Source organism: Besnoitia besnoiti, chromosome XII, assembly GCF_002563875.1.
Source record: "Besnoitia besnoiti strain Bb-Ger1 chromosome XII, whole genome shotgun sequence".
In the NCBI taxonomy this organism is placed as follows: domain Eukaryota; phylum Apicomplexa; class Conoidasida; order Eucoccidiorida; family Sarcocystidae; genus Besnoitia; species Besnoitia besnoiti.
The window spans coordinates 1,199,431-1,220,106 of NC_042367.1; the positions used below are offsets into that span (position 1 = coordinate 1,199,431).

General features: G+C 59.5%; 2 protein-coding genes across 2 annotated transcripts; both read right to left on the reverse strand.

Moving 5' to 3' along the window:
- Positions 1–741: 741 nt before the first annotated feature.
- On the reverse strand, positions 742–11,164 carry BESB_023660 (WD domain, G-beta repeat-containing protein; the record flags this gene model as incomplete). Its single annotated transcript, XM_029361068.1, has 11 exons — positions 742–1,549; positions 2,000–2,065; positions 2,387–2,524; positions 2,639–2,763; positions 2,960–3,070; positions 3,511–7,182; positions 7,482–7,602; positions 8,179–8,354; positions 8,714–8,793; positions 9,185–9,327; positions 9,609–11,164. 11 exons carry the CDS (start codon positions 11,162–11,164, stop codon positions 742–744), a joined length of 6,996 nt encoding a protein of 2,331 aa, XP_029215883.1.
- Positions 11,165–13,648: 2,484 nt separating this feature from the next.
- Positions 13,649–19,349, reverse strand: BESB_023670 (uncharacterized protein; the record flags this gene model as incomplete). The annotated part of the gene is made up of 4 exons (XM_029361069.1): positions 13,649–14,452; positions 14,650–15,489; positions 15,974–16,405; positions 16,983–19,349. The coding sequence occupies 4 exons, from the start codon at positions 19,347–19,349 to the stop codon at positions 13,649–13,651; spliced, it is 4,443 nt and encodes a 1,480-aa protein (XP_029215884.1).
- Between the last annotated feature and the right edge of the window lie 1,327 nt (positions 19,350–20,676).

The following is a 20,676-nucleotide window of genomic DNA, read 5'->3' on the forward strand; positions in this document are numbered from 1 at the left end:
ACACGAGCCAGACACTTTCCATTCTGTGCTCACAATTTGGAACTGTTGCTGCGCGGTTCGGGCCGCAGCAGCGGTCGCCTGCGCTCCTGCCGTCACAAATACTTCTCATGTAATATCTCGGTGTACCCGGGGAGTATACCGCGGTGGCGAAGCACTCTTACCCCTGGTGGTGCGAGTCAATCCACCATCTCAGCAGGACAGCAGAGCATCCGTTGCCCGTCGTCGCATCCCCCGGAGCACACCTTGGAGCTATCGCAGACAGTTATCGACACTTTTCAACTACAAAGCCTGATTTCGGAGGGTGCTCCATGACCGTACAGCTCCTGCGAGATACTCCACGAGAGCTGGTCGCTACAAATCCCCGCGATGCTTGGTACTTCATGAGAGATGAAAACTGTTACATTCTATGCTCAGCACACTGATAAACAATACAGTTGTATCGCCTCCTTGTGCCGTCTTGTCACCATCCCGCGTTCCGAAAGTGGCGAATCTGCGCTACAGAGCAATAGGGGGACTCGACCATCGCCACGTTCGCCAACAAGGAAGCAAAGCAATAGCGCGTACTACGGTGAAGGCACTGCTTTGCAGTACGCACCGCTGGCGGCTGTGCAGGTGGTAGCAAGCGATTCATAACAAACAAGAAGAGCGCGCACGGCGCAGAACCACAGTACAGCGTAACAAGATGATCGAGTTCGCAGTGTGTGTACGACCCTCCTGAAATGGACACGACGGCTAGATGTGCTAGAGACGAAATTCATCTCTTCGTGGGACGGAATAACGAAAAAAAACCCGAGGAGGCTCCCCATCACTGCTGTGCTCCTCTGCACGCCGGGGCTGCAATGGTCGCGGTCTTTGCTCTGCTCGTGTTCGGCTCTGTTCCGCAGCGTCTTGTCCTGCACGTTCAATAGCTGCTTGCATCCTTTCTGCAAGCCTCCGTCGCCGTCTATCAGATCGGGTTGTGATTGCCTCTGCTCTAGAAGATTGTTCAGAGTAGGCGCGCGCAGTTTCACTGACACGCTCCCCTGTGTTGCAGCCTTCTAGGGGTCCTCTGCCCTGCGGCGAAAACTCCTGTTGGGTCCTAGGTGGTTCGGCGCCCGAGCTTTCGGCTCGATTGCACTCTGCGTCGGCGTCGGGAGACCGGCTTCCTGCTTCACTCGCCGTTTCGTCTTCGCGTGCATCTTCCGTTAGCTCGCCTGCGGGTTCCTCCGAATCACCGCGGTTGGTACGCAACATGCAACGCGACCGTGCGCCACTTGCAGTGCGCCACAAAGGCTCTGTCCCGCTCGCGTGTTCGCGATCATCTCCATTACTGTCGTCTTCTGAATTCTCAGGTGAGGAAGTTCCTTCATCGTCACCGCTAGTTTGTTCCGTCACCGCCATCGAGAGGTCGCGTGCGTAGACGTGCATGGCGTCTTCTCGGTTGCTGCCACCGTCTTCTTCCTCATCTCCGTGACTGGTTTCACGAATCTGCAGGGCGTCGCTGTCTCCTTCGTCTTGGTCGGCGTCACTTTCTTCACTATCCATGCCCCACCCGAAGCGTCGCCTGTGCCTGTGACAACAAACGATCGAGATACAACCACACATTCACAGCGCACCAACCATGAAAATGGGAAACACACAGCCACAGGGCTTCATCCTTGAGCACGCCAAACCCCCACCCGATGCAGACGAGCACGTACGCGAACGCGCAAGACCTCCACAGGAACACGTACCAGCGACGGGGATGATACGGACTCTCAACTCGACGGTGGAGCCAGCTACACACACGATACATCCTCACTTGGTCGTGCCCTAACGCCAGACATCGACTCGTTCTGATGTCCAGTGTATGCATTCATCAAGACGCCGTACACTGTGCAAACACAGACGGCTCCGAAGCATCTGACCACGAGGTCGGAGCACGAGCTTCAGCGGTCAGCGGCACAGGAACGACGCATATATCCGCCGGCGGGGCAGCTGCATTCACGCGTAAGTGTGTTTGCCGATGTTGCGAACTCACAGCACCGCGAGGCGATTGAAGTGACCGATCACGTCCATGTCCTCCAAACTCTCCGGCGTAGCGTATCTACAGCACACGGGGCGAAGAACGAACTCCCGCAACCGATGAGGCGCGAGCCCGAAGTGGAACGGCAGGGCGCGCGCGCTCCCGCGCCGGCAGCAGCGTGAATCTGCACTGCTGTGGAGCAGGTGCCAGTGTGGAAACTCCCTCCGGCGCCCGCTGCGAAGGCTCGCTCGGGCAGGGGGCAGTATGGACATCGCGGAGATACAGGGCGTACGCAGTGCAGCCCAGTCCTGACATAAGGCTGAGCCAAGAGCGCTCTGCCGCTGGTGACCAAGTACTCCTGCGCAAACCACACACCATTCCTTGTTCACGACTCGCGCCTACTTGTCGTCGGGAGGGTAGAAAAGACAGTCATCCGCGAGCTGTCCGGCGTGTTCGCCAACTGTCCATAGTCGAACCATGCGTTCGATGCCGCAGGTTGCCAAGACGGGGGGTGACCGCCCCACGCCGATAGGGGGCGTGCTGCTCGCACAGACGGGACACACAGACATCTGTCTTCTGAGCAAGGCTTCTCTCTCGAGATCATATCACGAGAGGCTCGGTGATAGCAGACCTATCACCGAGCTTCGCGCTTACCTCGCACAGCAATTCACGATCGAGAGATGCCCAGAGAGCGTGTAGACACTATGAAGGATTGTTGTGCGATGGTGGACTGCGTGACCCTCAAAGTCTATGACGTCCGGCAGGCGCCACACGTGAACCTGAAGGGAGCGACGCATGAAGGAAGGGACACCACATACAAAAACAGACAACTTTATCTCCCACGTCTTCTTGTGGGACAACAGGCGGCACAACGACGGGCAATCTATAATGCGAAACTATGCAGCAGCTACGGTTTACAAACAAGCACAGTTTTCCCCCGCTGCAAAAATATCTTTCAGCGAGGTAAATTCTTACCCGCTTGTCTTCAGATCCAATCGCGATATGACGATCATCGAAGAGAAAGCAACCTGCCTTGAGGGTCACCAAGTTCCACCATCCGTCACTCCTCAGTTCAAACAGGGGAAACTGCAGGCAAACAGAGAGCAACACAGTGAACAAAAAAGGACGACGGTAAACCACATACAGCGGTGACAATTCCACCAGGCCAACCAAAACTATTTGAACATTTGCAACGTACTTCTTCGCTTATTCTTTAAACTGGTGGCGTGGTTGCATGAACCACCGAGCGGCGATTAGTCTATATTTCAGTGACTACAGCGTTCCTTTGGCGACTTGACACACGGGCGCGCTCGCGGCCCTCCTATCCAGACGCATAGAAGATGCTAAATAGTTGAGTTCCCGCCGCCGGCGTCTTCCCTCTCGAAGGACACTTCACACATGGCTGGTGCGGGCGCCGAAGCCAGAGGGGTTATTTGCGTCGTGCCTTCTCGGGGCGACACGGCACTACACGCAAAGGCTTGTCGTGCTTCAGATACCGTGTTTTGATACACGACAGCCCAACTCACCTGTCCTCCTGTTGCATAGACGAGCGGGGGTTTGCGTGTTAGAATGAGGAGCATAAGTTTGCCCGACCAAGAGAAGTGCACACGGTGAGCCCCTCGCAGAGGACGGATGTCGTTAACTGCCTGTTTCACGCCTTCAGCTTCTGTTCGCTTCTTGACCCCTGGACGGCCGGTCTCGCGTGCTGCACCTTCTGCCCTCGCTCTCCGTTGAAAGAAGCGAAGCACGCGTCGTCTCAACCGCTCTCGTCGCGACTCCGCCTCTCTGCGCCCTCCGGCAGATTCACCGCCTGAAGACAGAAGTACGGCCGTTTCACTCCGACACTGTTCGTTCTGCTCCAAGTCTTCCTCCTCTTCCTGTTCCCCCGCGGAAACACTCGCATCGGGTCGGCTTGTCCTGCAGGAACCTGCACGCCCGCCTGGATTTCCAGCCTCCCGCTCTGTAGATCCTCTTTGCTCCCTTGAAAGCGCACGTGACCTTCGTGTCGCACCGGATCTCGCTCCGTCAGTACCGTCGTCGCCTTGCGAGGGGGAGACACGGCCTTCGCTTGCTTCGTCGTCTTCCAGCTGGTCTTCGCCGCGACCCCCAACCGCACGCACCCCACTGGATCTCACCGGCAAGCGGCGAGCACGCGGCGAGGACTGCAGCCGGACAGGCGACTCAGACGACGAGGAAGAAGACCGACGGCAGCGAGCCCGCCCCGGTGTCCTCTGCCGCCGTTCACCTTCGTCAGACGAGAATGACAACTCCCCTGACGACGCGGTGGATGTCCACTCCCCTTCGGGCTCTGCCATGTCTTCCGACACAATCTGATCCCCCTCTCTGTCACCATTTCTGTCTCGCCTCCGGCGGGTTGCAGGAAGGCGCGACCGGGCTCTCTCCCGCCGCTCTTCTGCTCGCTCGGCTTCCCGCTGCCGTCTAAGGAGTCGTTGCAGTTGACGCATTTCTAGGCGTCTCGCCGCGACGGTCTGTGCATGCGCTTCGTCAGCGGAGGATCCATTGTCTGTGTCATGCCTCCGCTCGCGCATCGACACGTGCTGCGCCATCTCTGTCTCGTCCGCCTCACTATCGTCAGATGCAAGGCTTTCTCCTGTTCTTTTCTCCGCCGTTTCTCGTCCTCCACGGGGACGGTGGGCAGCGCGGCTCCTTTGGCCGGGGAGTTCCCCTCGCCTCGGACTCGCATCCTCGCGCCGTCGCTTTCCTTCGGCTCTCTGCGGCCCTTCCTCCTCTGACTCTTCACCATCGTCTCTTGTGGCTTCGCCTGACATTCCGCTCTTCATCTGCTCAGCCGCCGATCCCAGATCAAGGAGCGGGGCAGTGCCTTTGAGCTCGTCGGGTTCGGAGATATAACCGGCGCCGGTAGAGGCCTTCTGTATCGAAGACGAGGCAGCCGAAGCTGTCTGCGCCTGGGCCGTCGTGCGTTTCCGGCCTTCCATGCGCTGCCCTGAAGCTACGGGTATGGCACCCGACGCGTTAGTGTCGTTCGAGTCACTCCCTTCGTCGCGCGCACTTGTCGTGAGTTGCCATCCGCGGGGCGGCGACCCCTCCGGATGAACCTTGCTCCGGCCCACTCGCGTCGCATCGCGAGACGTGAGTTCATTTCTTTCCGTGTTAGACAGCACATCTGCTTCAAAATCTGCGTGGTGCAGATACTCTGTACCGGGGAGGTCACGACGCGCGCCTTCAGTCCTTCCCGTTTGTGCGTCGCCGTGCTGGTCGTCGTCTGCTGCGTCGCCTGTCGGCGTCTGGATTTTCGGGGCTACAACCGTCTCTGAATCTGTGTCTGTCTCAGGTGCCGCCAGACGTCGTCTTGCTTGTTTCGCGTGCTTCGGGCGTCTAGCCGCCGTCGAACGCTTGCGCGTGCCTTTCTCGTCGTCAAGGAAAATCTGTTCAGGCTGGAGTTCGTCTATTTCGTCTCTGCCTTTGCATTTTCCTGAGCCTTCGTCCGCGAAGCCGCCGCCGTCCTGCTCCGCGGTGTGGACCTCCGAGGACGATACGTGGTCTATTGCGGCTGCTCCATCTCCCACACGGCAGGCTGGGGAATGGGCTGATGCTGTCGGCGGCTCCTCTTCAGTGGCTGCTTGAGTCTGTCTGTGCATGCCCCCGTCGGAAGGGGCCGCGTGACTCGCTGGGCGCTGGCGAGCGGCTCCTGGCGTGCGAGATGAGGCTGCCTGCTGCAACCTGCCCTCGACTGACCCAAACTCCGAGTCCGCGTCGAACACCTCGGCCTTGACATTTGTGGGTCGCTCTTTCTTAGTCGAGAGGCCTTTCGTCGTGCACACGAAATCGTCGCCGCTGGTGTCGCCGTCGTCTATGCATTCGGCGTATGCCTCGTCCTCCTCCATAGGTGAGAGGAAAGCAGACGACACAGACGGCGCCGCAGAACCTGGTGGGCTTCGTGACTGGCTCTGGTCATCTTCCCAGAGGAGTGGAGAAACACCCGAGGCAACAGAAGAAGGCTGTTCGTCTGCGGCGCCAGGTTCATCGTCACCCCCTGGTAGCTGGGGGGTTTGCACATTTGCCCCCGAAAGAGCGGAAAACGAGGACGACGAAGAACATATCGAGGACGCGACAGCTGAGTCGGCACCCCGAGGGGAGGGGGCAGCCGGCCCCATCCGGCTCGGCGCAAGCGTGTCCGGAACGGAGGGTATGGTAGACGAGACAGCGATGCCCCTGCGTAGTTTCTTCCTTTGACTCCCTTGCCGGTCGGTTGTGCATGCCTGCTCTCCCTGCCGCCGCCGTCGCTCTGTATCCTTCAGAGAGAACAGCGGCGAAGGGTCCGCTCGCCTCAGCCTCGCGTCCGTCGTCCGGGCGCCTGCTTCCGGCCTTCTGGCGCTTGCCGGCGCAGTCCCGTCGGACGGGAGGCCAGGCAGAAAAGCTGGCCGCGGCGGGAGACCGCCAGCAGCAGGACCACGCCTCACGGGCCGGGCAGCGCTTGTCGGGTCCTCTGTCCCCTCGTCGACCTTTCGCTGACCCTGGGGAACGTCCCGCGGCTTCGCCTCGCCCCCTGCAGCAGCCCCCTCTCCTCCCGTCGCAATCTTGGCCCAAAGGGGACACCCTGGAGAGGAGGCTGAACAGCTGGGGGACAGAGCGGACGGCGGCGAGGGGGAGCGAGGAGAAAGAGACGCAAAGTGCACGGAACCAGGGGCCGGAGACGAGGGACAAGCCGGCGGGGAAAACACAAGGCCCGATGAGGCTCCAGGTGTAGACTGCGTAGGATCTCGCTCATCCGCGAGGGGCGCACCTGCGCGGGATACAGGCAGCAGCTTCTGAACGCGTCTCGCAGCGCGCGTGCGCCCTCGGCGCGAAGGCCGGCGTGCTCGCGGGCGGCGCCGTTCGGAGGACGAAGAGGAAGACGATGGAGACAAGGAGGAAGGCGAAGACGGAGACGACGAGGATGCCGAGGAGGAAGAGGCGTCAAGGCAAGAGGCTTGGGAGGCCGACGAAGAGGAATGGCGCCTTCTCGCCTCGCGCCTCGTGGTCCTGCCCCTGTCCCCTCGAGCCCGCGCGTGCGCGTGAGAGCCTGCCGGCCCTCTCCACCCGGTCGAGGTTGAGAGGGCAGGAACGACGTCCGAGGCGTCGCGCTCGTAGTGGCGAACGTCTTTGAGAACGGAGACGGTTTTCTTCGTTCGCAGGTCCTGAACTCGCAGGCCAGGCACCGACATTGCGGCAGACGACTGGGGACGACGCACATGGAGCAACGGTCAGATGGCAAGACTCGGAAAACGCATACGGACCGCTGCCTATCACAGTCAACGCACAAGCGAGAGAAACCTCGAAGGAAATTCTGCGGGCGGTTGAAGCGGCACACACGCCGAGTTGCTCACGAACTGAATGCTCGTACGACGGTGACTACGGAGGACTTCAAGCTCGGCATTAGCCATGAAAAAAACCCTCGATCCGACGCGGTGACAAGACCTGACCTGAAGGTCTCAGGTCAGCACCAACGACAGCCAGGAATTGGCAGCAAACTTACCACCAGCGCCGCTTTCTGGCAACAGCAGTACGCAAAAAGGAATTCCTGAGAGGGATGGACGCATACGCTGAGAACCGACGCTTCAGCTCGGAGGACAACCTGCCCCATCATGTCTCTTTCTCTGCAGGGAAAATAATGACATGGCCTTCAGCGTTCAAATATGTTTTCAAGAAATCTCCGTCCCACAGGGCCGTGGAGAAACAGTCGCGACAACACGGGGCGATGTCGGCGTCCTCTGCGTCGCTGTCCTCTGCGTCGCTCGCCGGAGCACACGCCTCCCCCCGCTTTCCCCTCTGGGCATCTGATGGGACTATCGCGCCCCGGAACGTGCCAGCCTTGCTTGCTGCTTGCCGGTTTCCTCCCGCCGCCTGCGCATGCACTGTCAACAGTCCGCTACGCGACTGGTGTCGAGTCGGCCCTCTCGCCCGGCATGACTCTAAAGGCCTGCGAGGACTTTACGAACTCCGCAGGGACACTATCAATACACTCCACACGCATTCACGCCGTCAACGCGTTGGCGGTTACATCCCAGAAAGAAATAAGAGTGGGAACCTATTTTTGCATCTTACACGCGAACACATTTCTGCAAATGCCATTTTCATCATTTATGTCTCAGTGACAACGCCACAACATGCAAAAACGACACCGAGCACTGCCGACACGTGCGAGACAGAAGTCGGCTATGCCTCACGCTCACCTGAAATCGAACGTCTCGACAGTTCCAGCTTCCATCGCGGCGATCGCTTGCTGAGGGCCTGCCATGAGAAAGGAGGCCTGGAAGCTGGCCCCCGCATCCATGATTCTCAAAAGCCGGAGGCGGTTCTCGCTAGGCAGTGTTGCCTCTCGTCTCAAGGCATCGACGTCGTTGCGGACCTGCTCATCAAGAAAAGCAAATGGCAACAAAAAGAAATTCGAGCACTGTGGCGTGCGCGATCGACGCCTGTGAGTCTGCAAACTACGAGAACATAGAACTGAATGAAACTCGAAACGCAAAACACGTTGCACAGCACGGCGCGCGCTGAACTCCAGAGATACTGCACGGGGCTGCCTGATGTGCTACGACGACCACAGTAGCGGCGGCAACCACAAAGGGACATAACCTAGAGGCAGAATACGTGAATCCAGGAGAAGCCAGGCAGCCTACTCGAACCCGACACAAACAGTCAAATCAGACGCGTCGAAGCCTCACTGACGCTTCTCTTCTCTCAGAAAACGCGACGCCACACACTCACCACTGTGTCCTTCGGGTTCTCCAGGCACGTGCGGATGACCAGGCCGTCGTTGCCACACGTCAGCACGTACTGGTCTGAGGCTGAGGCAATACATGCATCATACGCGCACGCGCCGCGCAACACCAACAATCATGAGACCACAGCTTTTGAGCGTCAGATGGGAACAGCACGCGTCGTCACAGAAAAGCGTTCCCGTAACCAGGGATCATGTGGTGGCATGAGACCCTATGCCCGAAAGGCGACAAGGCACAAGACAAAAAAAAAAAACACCGACTCACACTATGCTGAGGGCGCACAGAATACAACGCACAGCGGCGATCAAACTTGAGGTAAGATATTCAGCCAGACCAAAATGGCGGAGAGAGAGGCACGTGTGCGGGCGTCTGGCTGGAAATGCTCCAACTGTCGCGTTGACTGGAGGACGCACGAGCGAGACCTACACAGGTTGCGGCTTCGGGATCGCATGCTTACTATCGAACTGGACGCCAAAGACGTTTTCTTGGTGCTTCGTCTGAATCTCCTGGACAGGAAGCCTCTTGGGCTCCCGCACCCGCCAAAGGAGGACGCGCTTATCGTCGCCGCCGCTGCCCAGAATCGTCCCGTCGGAAGAAAAGCTGGGGGCGACACACGAGATCCAGTCAACAAGCCGTCCTGTTCGAGAGAAATCGAGCGCCAGAACAGCAGCCGGCTCCCCAGACGGCGAAAAAAGATACAGCGTTGCACAGTCTGCTCATCGCCACAGGCATTCTCACCGCGTACTTCGCACCCGTGCGAAAGACAGCCGGAGTGTAAGTGCCTCCGACAAGCGTTCCGGACCCCACAACGCTACACGCCTTACAGTCGAGGTCGTTCTCGTTGCGGTCTGGCGCCCTTTAACGGCGGCCCGCTGACGTACCTGATAGCATTGACGCATCCATAGTGCCCGCGCGCGCGTACGCTGGTGCTGAAAGCATCATCGCGCAGCATTTGGTCTCGGAAGAAACGATCGAGTCCCGCCTGGAAAACGCCTCCGACGGAGGCTCGCGGCCGCGCCCAGCCTCCGCCTGCTCGCCCGCCTCGAACCCCGCGAGATGTCAAGCCGTCCATATAGGGACGCGTCGGTAAGGCGGGTGAGGAGTCCACGCAAGCAGAAGGAGAGACGCGGATCGTAAGAAATCCAGGCAGGCATCCCGTAGGACCCCCGGCTACAACCCCGTGGAGAGGATCTGATTCGGCGAGAGTTGCGGTGAGAGTCGATCGGCTGTCATCCACGCAGATGTCCTGGCGCTCTTCACGTCGACCGCCTGCGAACACAGAGACTCGCGGGCTACTCGCTGGTGCTTCGATGAGATTATGTGGACCGAAGAAGACCTGCGACTCCTCCCTCCGGCTCTCTTCCTCTGCGGAGCTCTCGGCGTCGCACTTGCGTCTTTCAGCTTTGACACGCAGCCGGCTTCTCTTGTCCCTTTCGGCCTCCACACCAGTGTCCGCCCACAGGCCTGCTGCGTCGGCTTCACCCGCATCAGCTGCCAGCAGGGTCGTGCGCCTGCGGTCACACTTCGCAGACACTTCGTCCTTCACCATACTTGCGAGCACCGCCCCGTTAGCGCAGACGTCTCTCCCTTCCTCGCCTTTCGGCGCCGGCTCGCCCACTCTGCGAGATGCGGATCCACTAAGCTCCCCGGTGCGAAGTGGCGCTTCCCAATCCTCGTCTTCCATGTGCTCCCGCATCCGGACGACGCCGAGACCTCGCGCAGGGCGCCGCCCTCTGGCTGTAGCCGCGTTGGACTGCCCGCTCAACGCGCCCGCCGTCCTGACTGCCTTCTCGTCCTCCAGTTCGCGTTCTTCTTCTCTCTTCCGGGCAGCGAGGGCGAGCTGCAGCGGGTCTGGGGCGGGCGCGAGGATGGATCCACGCCTCGCGCTCTGCAGCGTCAGCAGCAGGTTCGTTCGCGAGAGCGGCCTGAAGATCGACTTGTCGAGCCAAGGAGCCCAGACCTCTGACCCTTCGACGGCGCTCACGCTCACGGCAGCGTCTCTCCTTCTCTGCTTGTCCGCCAGCGAGCACGCCCTCCCGCTGGACTCTCCCGCAGAGGAAGTCAGAAACTCCGATGGAAGCGCGGAGGATGCACACAGAGAGGAAGGCGAACCGCAGGTGGCGGCACAAAGCCACGGGCAGGCGGACGCATTGAGAAAAGTTTTCTTTCGGTAGTCGGCTGCCCAGGAATTGCCCGATGAGGCTACATCGCTGGAGAGATCTGGATGAAGAAGAAGACCAGGCGGAGGGAAGAACTGTCGAGGATGAGACGCACAGCCACGCGAGCCACACGCAACTGTGGAGGGGCAGCGAGGCGGCAGGCGCCAAAGTGTCTCGGGCTCGCTCGGAGGCAGATCCCACAATACAGACGAGACGTTAGATGAAGAGGAGTGAGAAGAATAGGCACAAGGAGGAGATGATACCTGGTCAGGCTCCATGTTGAAGAAGAAGAGACGAACGCAGGAGGGGCGATCCTCAGTGCTTCAAGAAGTCATGATGCGCAGTCTTCAGGAGCCTGCGGGGGTACATCTGTCGTGGGCATTCCGGATGCTTGTCCTACTCCGTGCATCTGCGTGTGTCGGGCGTCGTGTCTCGACAAAGCACAACGAGGTGCAGAATGACGTCTACCCGGTGGTATCCTTCTCGGCTGCAGGCTCGCGCAGCTTGCCGCGCTGTTCTGGGACGCAGAAGGAGCGCTCTGTACAGTCGGTAGACTTCGAATGTAATCGCTGTCGCGCATGTCGACGCTGGAAACGAGGGCGCAGGGAGGATCTTTCCCCTCCGGAATGCTGAATCACATCAGCTTCAAAAAGAAGGTGTAGGGTTTAGGGCTGTAGATATTCAGACTAGGGAAAAAACGAATGCAGACTAAGCAAGAAATGAACACGGAACCTCGGTCTTCGGGAGGAAGAGAAGAGCCACGGAGGAAAACAAGAAATCACTACGTTCAGCAGGGGGACGCTCCTTCCTCGGTGCGCTGCTGCGCACGTGAGTGTGCCTGGCGATGACACAGAAAACCGAGGCGAAGGAAAATCCCTCACGCTAGCAGATCACCGAGGAGAGGGAGAGGAAGAGATGGCAAACGATAAGGGACGGAACGCCAGTTCACAGAGACAAAAAACACAGTTGAGAGGACGACTGTTCGCCAGCAAGACAAGGCCACATGAAGCAAACCGAGTTCTATAACCCCATTAACCCGGGCTCTGGGCAAGTCGTAATGCCCTGGGTAACTAGGGGGTGTGTGTTTAGCGCCTTGGTAAGAAGGAAGCACGAAGAAACTCACTAGGCGCGGAGCCTGCTGGAAAACAAAGACTCATGTGCACAATGAGCACATGAGTCTTTGTTTTCGACCCTGCTGCGGTCTCCCCCCGGCACAACTACGCCGGTGAAGCGCAATTTTGGAATACCTGGTGCGGCACACCAAGCAAAGAAAGGGATCTCACACAGGAAAAAGAGAGAACTGGGAAGGAAAGGAGCTGGAGACAAGATCCAGCCTTCATCCGCGTGACAGACGAGAGAGAGTGTGTTGGCGAAATGATGCCGTGGCTCACCTCAAGCAGAAAGCTGCCCTCATGCGGGCGGCTTCTCCCCTCCCAAGCATTGGCGGAAGCGCGCAAAAATCTTGCTATGACCAAAGACTAGACATCAATCGGCAGCATTCGCGAAACAGAGGGGTGTATATATGCGTTGTGTGAGTGAATGCCGACTGTTCGCGCAAGCATATGAGCGTCAATCCACAGCGCATCATCTGTGAGTTCAGCGAATTGAAAAGCTCGCCAGTCGTTGCGTCGCCAAGGCATGCCGCGCTGGTACCGTGAAAGCGTTGGAAGACAATCGCGCGCATGATTCTTCAGCGTAAAATGGTAAACCCCGAAGTGTAACATTCACTCGATACAGCTATATCTGACATCTTGGGAATATATCATGCCTTACGAGCCTCAGACGGGGTTCCCTGTAGTTGCGAGCCGCATGCAGACGCTCACAGCCTGCTAGCGTACTTGTCTTTCGGAGTCGCAACAGGCTCGCGATGCCCTGCTCGCCGAGTAGAAGAGAAACAATTCGACCAAAGGGGGGTTGAACTCTACTTTGCCGTCTCTAATGTAGTCTACGCTTCTATAGTTGTAAGGGTGTGCTGGGAATCCAGCGTCTGCCGCTTCTAGCCGTCAGCCACGCAAGACTCAGATGGCGGCTTCGCAGAGAAGCACATGCTGGTTGGTTGGGCTGTGTTCGCGTGGTTTGACAATGCTCGTTTTTATATTCAGTGCATTCACCCTGAGAAACCAGTTGAGCACGTAAAACTGAAACGGCTCCTCGTGAACTCTCTGCCAGGAAGTGAGTATTCTCGGAAGTACCTGTAGCCGGCGTTAGGTTCGCTGAAGTACAAGATCGGGTAAATGGATAGCCAGCACGCACTAGAATCGCGTTCTACCGTGAAGAATATCATGTGTTTCAAAGGCCTATCTGCGCAGCTTGGTGATGATGCGACTCTAACGAACTGGTAAAAACAACCTGCGGTGTGGTCATCTCCGCATAGCAGATGCCGTGGGCTTTATCAACGCCGCCGCAGAGCGCAGGCAGCGAGCAGAAGATACTGAAGCACGACGGCAACCGTCCTTCCACTCTAGACACAGAACGGGGTTGCTTTCTGCGCGATGTGCATGAACTCTAAAAACCAACACTGCCCTACGTCCCCAGGACACACTGGCTACCACTGCCTAGTAAATGATCGCGTGCCGTGAACGAGGCCTGGGGCTTCGCATTCGTGCGAAAGTGCTAGAACACACGCAAGAACCTGGTTTCGCTGTTGCGAACTAGACAGCATTGCGCAAGCGCGACAAGCCGAAAGTGTAGTCACGGCTCTTACAAAACTGTCTTGTTACAGAGAGAGAGCACCGCTCAACAAACCCAGAAGTCACCGTCCTCTAGTAGATGCCCCATCGATCCGCCAAGAGGCCTTGCAACTGTTGTATGAAAGGGGATGAGGCGCTCGCCGCTCTTTGTAGCCCGCGGCCGCGCTCTCGCTCAAGTTCTCGCAGATGCATCTCCAGAAGGCGGACGTCTCGAGAGGGGAGACGCCGAAATTGGCGCTTCGCTGCACGCAAGGCTCTCGAGGTGCATTGGTGCATCTCCGCAACGAACGCCGCGTCCGCAGGGCAGCCATGCAACCGGGTTTCGCTCCCAGCACCTACATCTAGTCGCGCGCTGTCCCCAGCGGCTCCGGTGTTTGGCTCGTGAGCACAGCCATTGGCGCCGCACAGAAGCTCGCACTGGTGATTGAGCCACGCAGCGGCAGCAAGGGAGGGCACGACGGCCGTCAGCCCCTTTTCTGTACTCAGCCAGCACTGCGCGTCGGTCGCGCTGTTGACTGGTGGCTCGCGGCCGCTATCAGATGAATCTGAGTCGGGGTGCAGCTCGCCTGCCTCGACAGCGGCTTCAGAATTGACACTTCTGCACGCACGTAAGCAGCTGCCAACGTCTCCGCCGCTTGCCTGTGCACCGCCGGTGCTTGTCGCCGTTGCTTCCATCACGCGGCGAAGAAACCCGGAGACCACGGGGACGAGGTACAGGGAAGCGGATACGCGTCGGGCGTCACCGTTCGCCGCAGGGCAAACCGAGTCCCCGTTTGCGCTTGCAGTTTCGGAGAAACAACGAGGAAGGATGGGCAGCAAGTGAACAAGGATGTGGTCCGATAGCGCCGGATCCGGTACTCTGTGGAGGCACGCCAGCTGCACAAGAAACACCGACGCACGCAGGAACAGAGAGAGTGTGACAGCCACCTTGCGCCGCCGCCGGGTTCGTAATTCTCTGGCCCGGCGCCACAAGATGGCTGCGAAGCAAACGCGTTGTGACCCCCTTCCAGCCAGTCGGCTCGAGCCGCAGCCATGAGAATGCGCAGAAAAGGTTTAGCCCCGAGTCGACGTACCAGGGCTCGGAGCGCCAAGGCAGCAGCTCGGGGATCGACGCGTGAGTCGTAAGAAAGCAACGCGAGCTGGAGAACGAGAAGGCGGCAGCAGGCGAGCTTTCCTCGATCTACACTGGGCAGACCGCCCGCGAATCCGAGAGACGCGAAGCACCGCTCCAGTTCCGTCTTGAGGTTCCAAAAAGCCACCAGCCGCAGCAACAACGCCGAGCAACTTGTGACCACCTCGGAGATTTCCGACGAGGTCTGCGGTGAGTGAGATACCGTGGCCGCTTTCATGGGCGCAACGGCGAGGGACAGCAGAGGCAGAAGCTCCTGAAGCACATCTAGGAGGTAGTGCCCTTCAGGCAACACATCTATCCATTCTGCGCCCTCGGCCGCAGGCGATAGAGCCGGCGCTGAACGATGCGGCTGACGCGCACGCCGCAGTGGAAGCAGCCCTGTCAGGACTGTGACATCTCGAAGACTGTCCACGAGCTCGGAGGTGGCAATCGGGCACGGCCTGCCTCTCTCTCTATCGTCCGCTCCACCGGATGTCGCAGCATGAATCATAGCCCGAGCTGCACGCTCAACGGAGTTCTCCCCGGACAGGTCCTCCGAGCTCAACTCCCGCCGCGAGGAACTGCGTAGCGAGGATCGCCCCGCAGCGACAGGCACCCAACCGTCGCGCTCGGCGCTAGCCAGCTCGACTCCACACACGGGCATCTGCCTTTCATTTGAGGCGGGGAGGGTCGACAGCAGAGCCATGTTGACAAGAGAACCGCTGCGACTGGGGAAGAAAATCGCACTTCGCGAGACGAGGCGGAGCTGGAGAGCAATATCGCGGTAGAGTAACGGAAGGCCCTGGACAAAGGACACACAGAAGGAATCATACGTGTCAGTCACGACCGAAAGCATCCCACGAGGCATGAAACGGCTACCATTTTCTGAGTGCATACGACCAAAGCCATAAAACGTCAACATGTATCCACTCATGTATACACTCATGGAAGCGAGACTCTCGCCAGACAAGAAAGAGGGTGCTCCACGAGCGAAGCTCGACTCAGACGGTATTCGAACGCTGAGGTGATTCAAACGCACAAGAGCCTACTATCAAAGCCGGTGAAGTGCGGCAGGAGGCACGAGCTCGGGTCCTCTCGTTTCTGGGGGCGCCTGAATGCCCCAGAGGGCAACCGTGCCTGAGGGCCGAATTCTCGCGCCGCAGCAAGCCTGCGAGCGGCCGGTTACGAGAGGCATCCGCGGCCGGGTGTGAACCGCCTAAGGAGCCACCAGGTGTCTCTTAGCGCGCAAAGCGTCCGTTGACTACGACAGCCCGCCGGTGACTCACTCCAGCGAGCGCTGCCTCAACCTCTAGGAGACCGTCGCTCTTGTCGCTGAGAAGCTGTGCAAGTCGCTGGTGCTTGGGCAGCATCTGGGCCTCGGCAAAGCGTCTCGTCGCCCGGAGGAGCCGGAAGAGCTGTCCCTTCTCGAACCGGGCGCGCCTGCTCGACTCCAGCAGCAGCAGGCCCAGCGCGCCAGCCGCGAGGCGCCTCAGCGTGTCTTCTCGCTCCTGCAGGACCTGCCGCAGGCGTTGCTTCGCTTCGCGGCGGTTCGCGCCCGCGGCGCGCCGGGCGAGGAGACCTTCCGCGGACGGCAGGAAAGAAGAGAAGTAGAACGCAGGCCGGCGGGACACACTTGTCGCAAGCGTCGTGGAGGTGGCTGCCTCGAGCAGGTGGAGAAGTACAGTAGACGGAAGAAGAGGGAGGCAGGGCAAGAGGATCTGCAGACAGACAGGCGTGTCAGACAACGCACCGCCACACACTGCTCTTGGATTCAAAGAATACCCAACACGACAGGCGAGCGGCCCGGTTCTTGGTGTGTCAGAACAACCTCGCATGCGAGGCGGAACAAACTCTCGCTTTCACTCGGCGTCTGAGAGGCGCAACACCACTTAACACTTCATCTCAAAGACTGAGAAAGTGGACTGGAAGGAGGGCGTGGGCTGCTGCAGCAGACGGCATATCAGCTTCACGCAAGATAAACGAGGCGTGTGCGCAAACAAACCTTTACATCGATTCACCGGTCCAACCTGCGCGTGTGCGTGTGCTGGTGACATGACCCAGCCACGCGGACAACTACGGCGCAGAGTTGAACTGCTGGTTGCCCCGCCAGCATCATCGCTGCGACACAGCGGCGAAACTGCATTCGCGGGCTCCGCCGCTCCACACTGCACGTCGGCAGAAGGCGACTCACAGCACTGCCTGCGCAGAGGGGCACGCCGCACGTCTCACGTCTCTCTCGACAGGACCCCTGTCGAGAAAGACTTGAGACCACTTCCACCGCCTGCTGTCCCTTACCGCCTGGCAGAAGACGGGCAGCGCCTGCTGCTGCATTCCTGGCGGGCCGATGCGCTCCCAGAGTGCCATCCCGTGGAGCAGTCTGTGCACCAGCGCGCGCTCCTTCACTTGCTCGCTGCGGCTCCCTCCAGGGCCGCGTCCGCTGCCGCTGCCGAGAGCTCCGCTGGGGCGTCGGCCGTCCGCCGGTCTCGTCCGCACGTCCCGCGACACCCGAGACTTCCCGTGCCAGCCGTCAGGGCGGCGCGTTTCCCTGTCTTCAGTGGAACCGGCCGCCCTGCCACTTGCCCCTGCATGCGACTCCTCGAGCGCCAGATGGATTTGCCGCAAGCTCGGTCCCCCCAGACGCACAAGCATCTGTTCTGCGGCCCAGAGAAACAGCCTCTCCTCAGGGGTCTCGACGGCAGCGAGGGCAAGAGGAAGCGCGGCAAGCTCGTCCTCTGGCAGCACAGACGCAGCGGCAGAGGCAGCAGCGCCTTCTCCCTCTTTCTGCTGCTCCTTCATGCGCTCAAGAAGGAGAAGGAACCCCTTTTCTGCGCGGATGTGCGATGCGTGCGAGAGGACCGACAGCGATGCCGCCGTCTGCCAGGCGCGCACGAGGATCCCAGCATCCAACAGCGCGTCGCGCTCACTCAGCAGCCGCGCCTGTGCAGCCTTTGCTGCTCGCCGGATTAACGCATCTGGAGACGGACTGCTCAGGAGGACGGTTGGAGGATTTTTGCAGAGTCTGGTGTCCTCAATGCGACGAGCAACGTGATGATCGAGTAGCGAGGAAGCAATTTCCGCCAGGCGGCGGAGGCTAACCTGCCGCAGGCGATTCTCGTGGAGAAGCGCGTCTGCTGCCGCAGCGGCTGTCAAGGTGTCGACGCATCCAAAAACCCGCAAGGCGTGCGCCGTTGCTGCAAACTCGTCGTCAGTCAAAGATGCCCATCTCTGCGGACTCTGCAGCACCCGAATCATGAGCTTCAACAGCGAACTCAACGATTCAGGGAGGAGCTCGAGACGAAGCCGCGCACTCTCGTCCGCCGTAGCGAACTCCGAAATGCTTGAGGCAAACGGCGGAAGCAGCGCCACAAGGCCGGGGAGGAGGACAGAGGCTGCCGCATCCCTGAGTTTGTCGAGGACATCGTCACGCAGCGAACAGACATCGGATTCTTGAGCATCGGGTGACGTGGTGTTGTCTGGTTGGTGCGCTGCTGTGTCCACGGCGGCTGAGGCACTCGCACCGCCGAATCTTGAAGAATCCGCGACGGCGTCGACGAGTGATAATGCTTGCTTTGATAGGTCCTCAATTCGCGTGGGCAGCGCAGGCCTGTCCGGCGGAGGCAGGCTGGCGTGCGAGCCTGAAGACGCTCGCTTGGCAGCCCGCCCTGAAGCGGTCAGATCCGCTATGGAATCTGCGCAGGAGAGATGAAGCGACGTCGCCTCGCTGGCAAGCTGAAGCAGGCGGAGGCGCGCCTCGGAAACTCGGACGGGACAGAAGGGCCCAGCCAGGCCGCCGGTCGATGCGGAAGAGTTGGACTCCACCAAGCGAGGAGACGGGGTAGCAACTACTGGCAGCGTCGCAGAAGAGCACGACGACGACGAGCCAGAGCGAGAAGACAGCAGCAACGGCAGAGCCGGGTTCGACGCAAGCGCAGTCAAACGGCCCTCCGCGACAGGCGACGAGGGCGCGCCGGTCAGCGTAGAGAAGGCTGACGAGGACGCAAGGCGCGGCGAGATCGCAAGAGGCCACGTGGGTGACCTGAAGGGAGTCTGCGGAGAGTGTAGACGAGGGTAGGAAAAGGAAGAAGACGGCGGAAAGCGAGAGCGGCGCTGCTGCACGACCCGGCGAAAGGAGCATGGCGAAATCGTGCCCGCTGAAGCGAGCGCGGCCGTAGGCCAGACGCGGTGCTTCGGTAGACGCGGAGGGAATGACAGAGAGACGTGAGGAGGAGAGATCCACGAGGGGTAAGGTAGAACCAAGGAAGACGCCCCTGAAGAGAACGATGAAGTCAAGCAACGTACAGGAGAGTCGCGGCAACAGACAGACGTCACATCAGAGCCGCCGGATGCGAGCCCGGCGGGAAAGCCGTCTGGGAGGCGGGCGGGCAAGTGAGAAGAAAGCGACGGACGCGATGACGCGTCGGCGGTATCCAGGTGCCGGGACACTGGTGTAGTGCTCAGCCCTGGCGAATCAGATGTATCGGCGGTACATCCGTCCTCTGATTCGCGCACTGGCTGGCGCCTTCGACATTCGCTCCCCGAGGTCTCTGCAGCGGTTCCGCTTGCGCGTGAAGCGCATCCCGCCGAGCCGCGCCAGAGAGCCATGCGGCGAGGGCTCGCCGCAAAGCGGCTGAGGAGAGGCGCAGCACCGTGCAGCGCATGCATTGGGCACCGCAGACGCAAAAAGGAAATGCGAGGCCTACGCGGGAGGCCGGGCAGGGAAGCAGCTGCCTCACCCGAGCTTCCTGACCTACCGAGAGGTTGGCGCAAGATGAAGCGGCATCCCTCACAAGCAGAGCTGTCCAGGCACGCACTCGCATGCATCTACCGCGAAGGAGACAGGGAAATGCCCATAGAAGATAAAGGGGTGGGCAAGCGGTGAGGAGACCTGCCTTGAGACTGGGGGCCGGAATGCTTTGCGAATAAACGCAGTACTACACCTGGCCGCAAACGACAAAATGCGGCGTACCCGATGAAGGCATGAGACACGTAAGGGGCCTAATCGGCTTGCTTTGGAGTGTCGCGCGCCTCCGACGATATCTGGAGACGGCTTTTGCGAAAGAGAAAAGAAGGAGAATTCGCAATAGCTTGTGTAGAGACAGCAGGTTGGGGCAGCAATGAGGGCGACCGCCGACTGCCGCCGGATCGACATATCAGTTTCCCAGACTGACGGAAAAAAGCGAAAGACAGTGTGGTTCACAGCGTTCTTCGTTTTCATTTCCCTTTTCTGGCTGCTGTGAGCATGCGCTCGTCAAGCATGTCAGTCGGTATCGTTGAGGCGACGTTTCACAGTGTTCGGTCTTTGATCGCTCCACTGGGCTGGCATGCATGCGACGGCCTGGGGGCACTTACAGAAAAAGGGATTAATGAACAAATGCTTCTTGTCAGTGCCCTTCTGTTCCAAACCGAGCTTGTCTTCGGGTTGTCTTTTGGAGTGTGTATACCTGCGATGCTACGTCATCATGTTGCTTTGATTTGAGCCGCGGCGCATACATTGGGATTTTACGCGCAACTGCGCATGCGTTCGCGCTGGCAGGGCTCGTCGATTAGCGAAATTACGTATCTATCTCTCTCGTTTTTCTTCCTTACCTCCGCACCTCGCAGGTCTCTTTTGTTTCCTGTTTGTGTGTTCGTCCCCCGCCTCTGTAGTCGTTTGCAGGCGGCAGCGGATCCTCACTCCTGTTTGCCGGCAATGTAGGACAGTCCTCTCTGCAGGGCTCAGGCGTAAGTGGCAAACTAGCGACTCTCCGTCAAGAAGAGATGTGTTTCAACCGACCCCCACTGTCTCGTCTGCCCTCGGCTTCTGTGAACCGCTCGAGGCGATCTGAAGTGGATGCTGTCTCAAGGACTGACTACCAGGATTAATAGATGTTTGGAAGGCATTGAGGAGTCAAGGGTACACGTCTTCCCGAACAAGGCTGATTTTAGGTCTTACGAGTCAGTCACCTCGACTGGAACAGGAGCCAGCAAGTTTCAATCTAGCTCTCTGGGG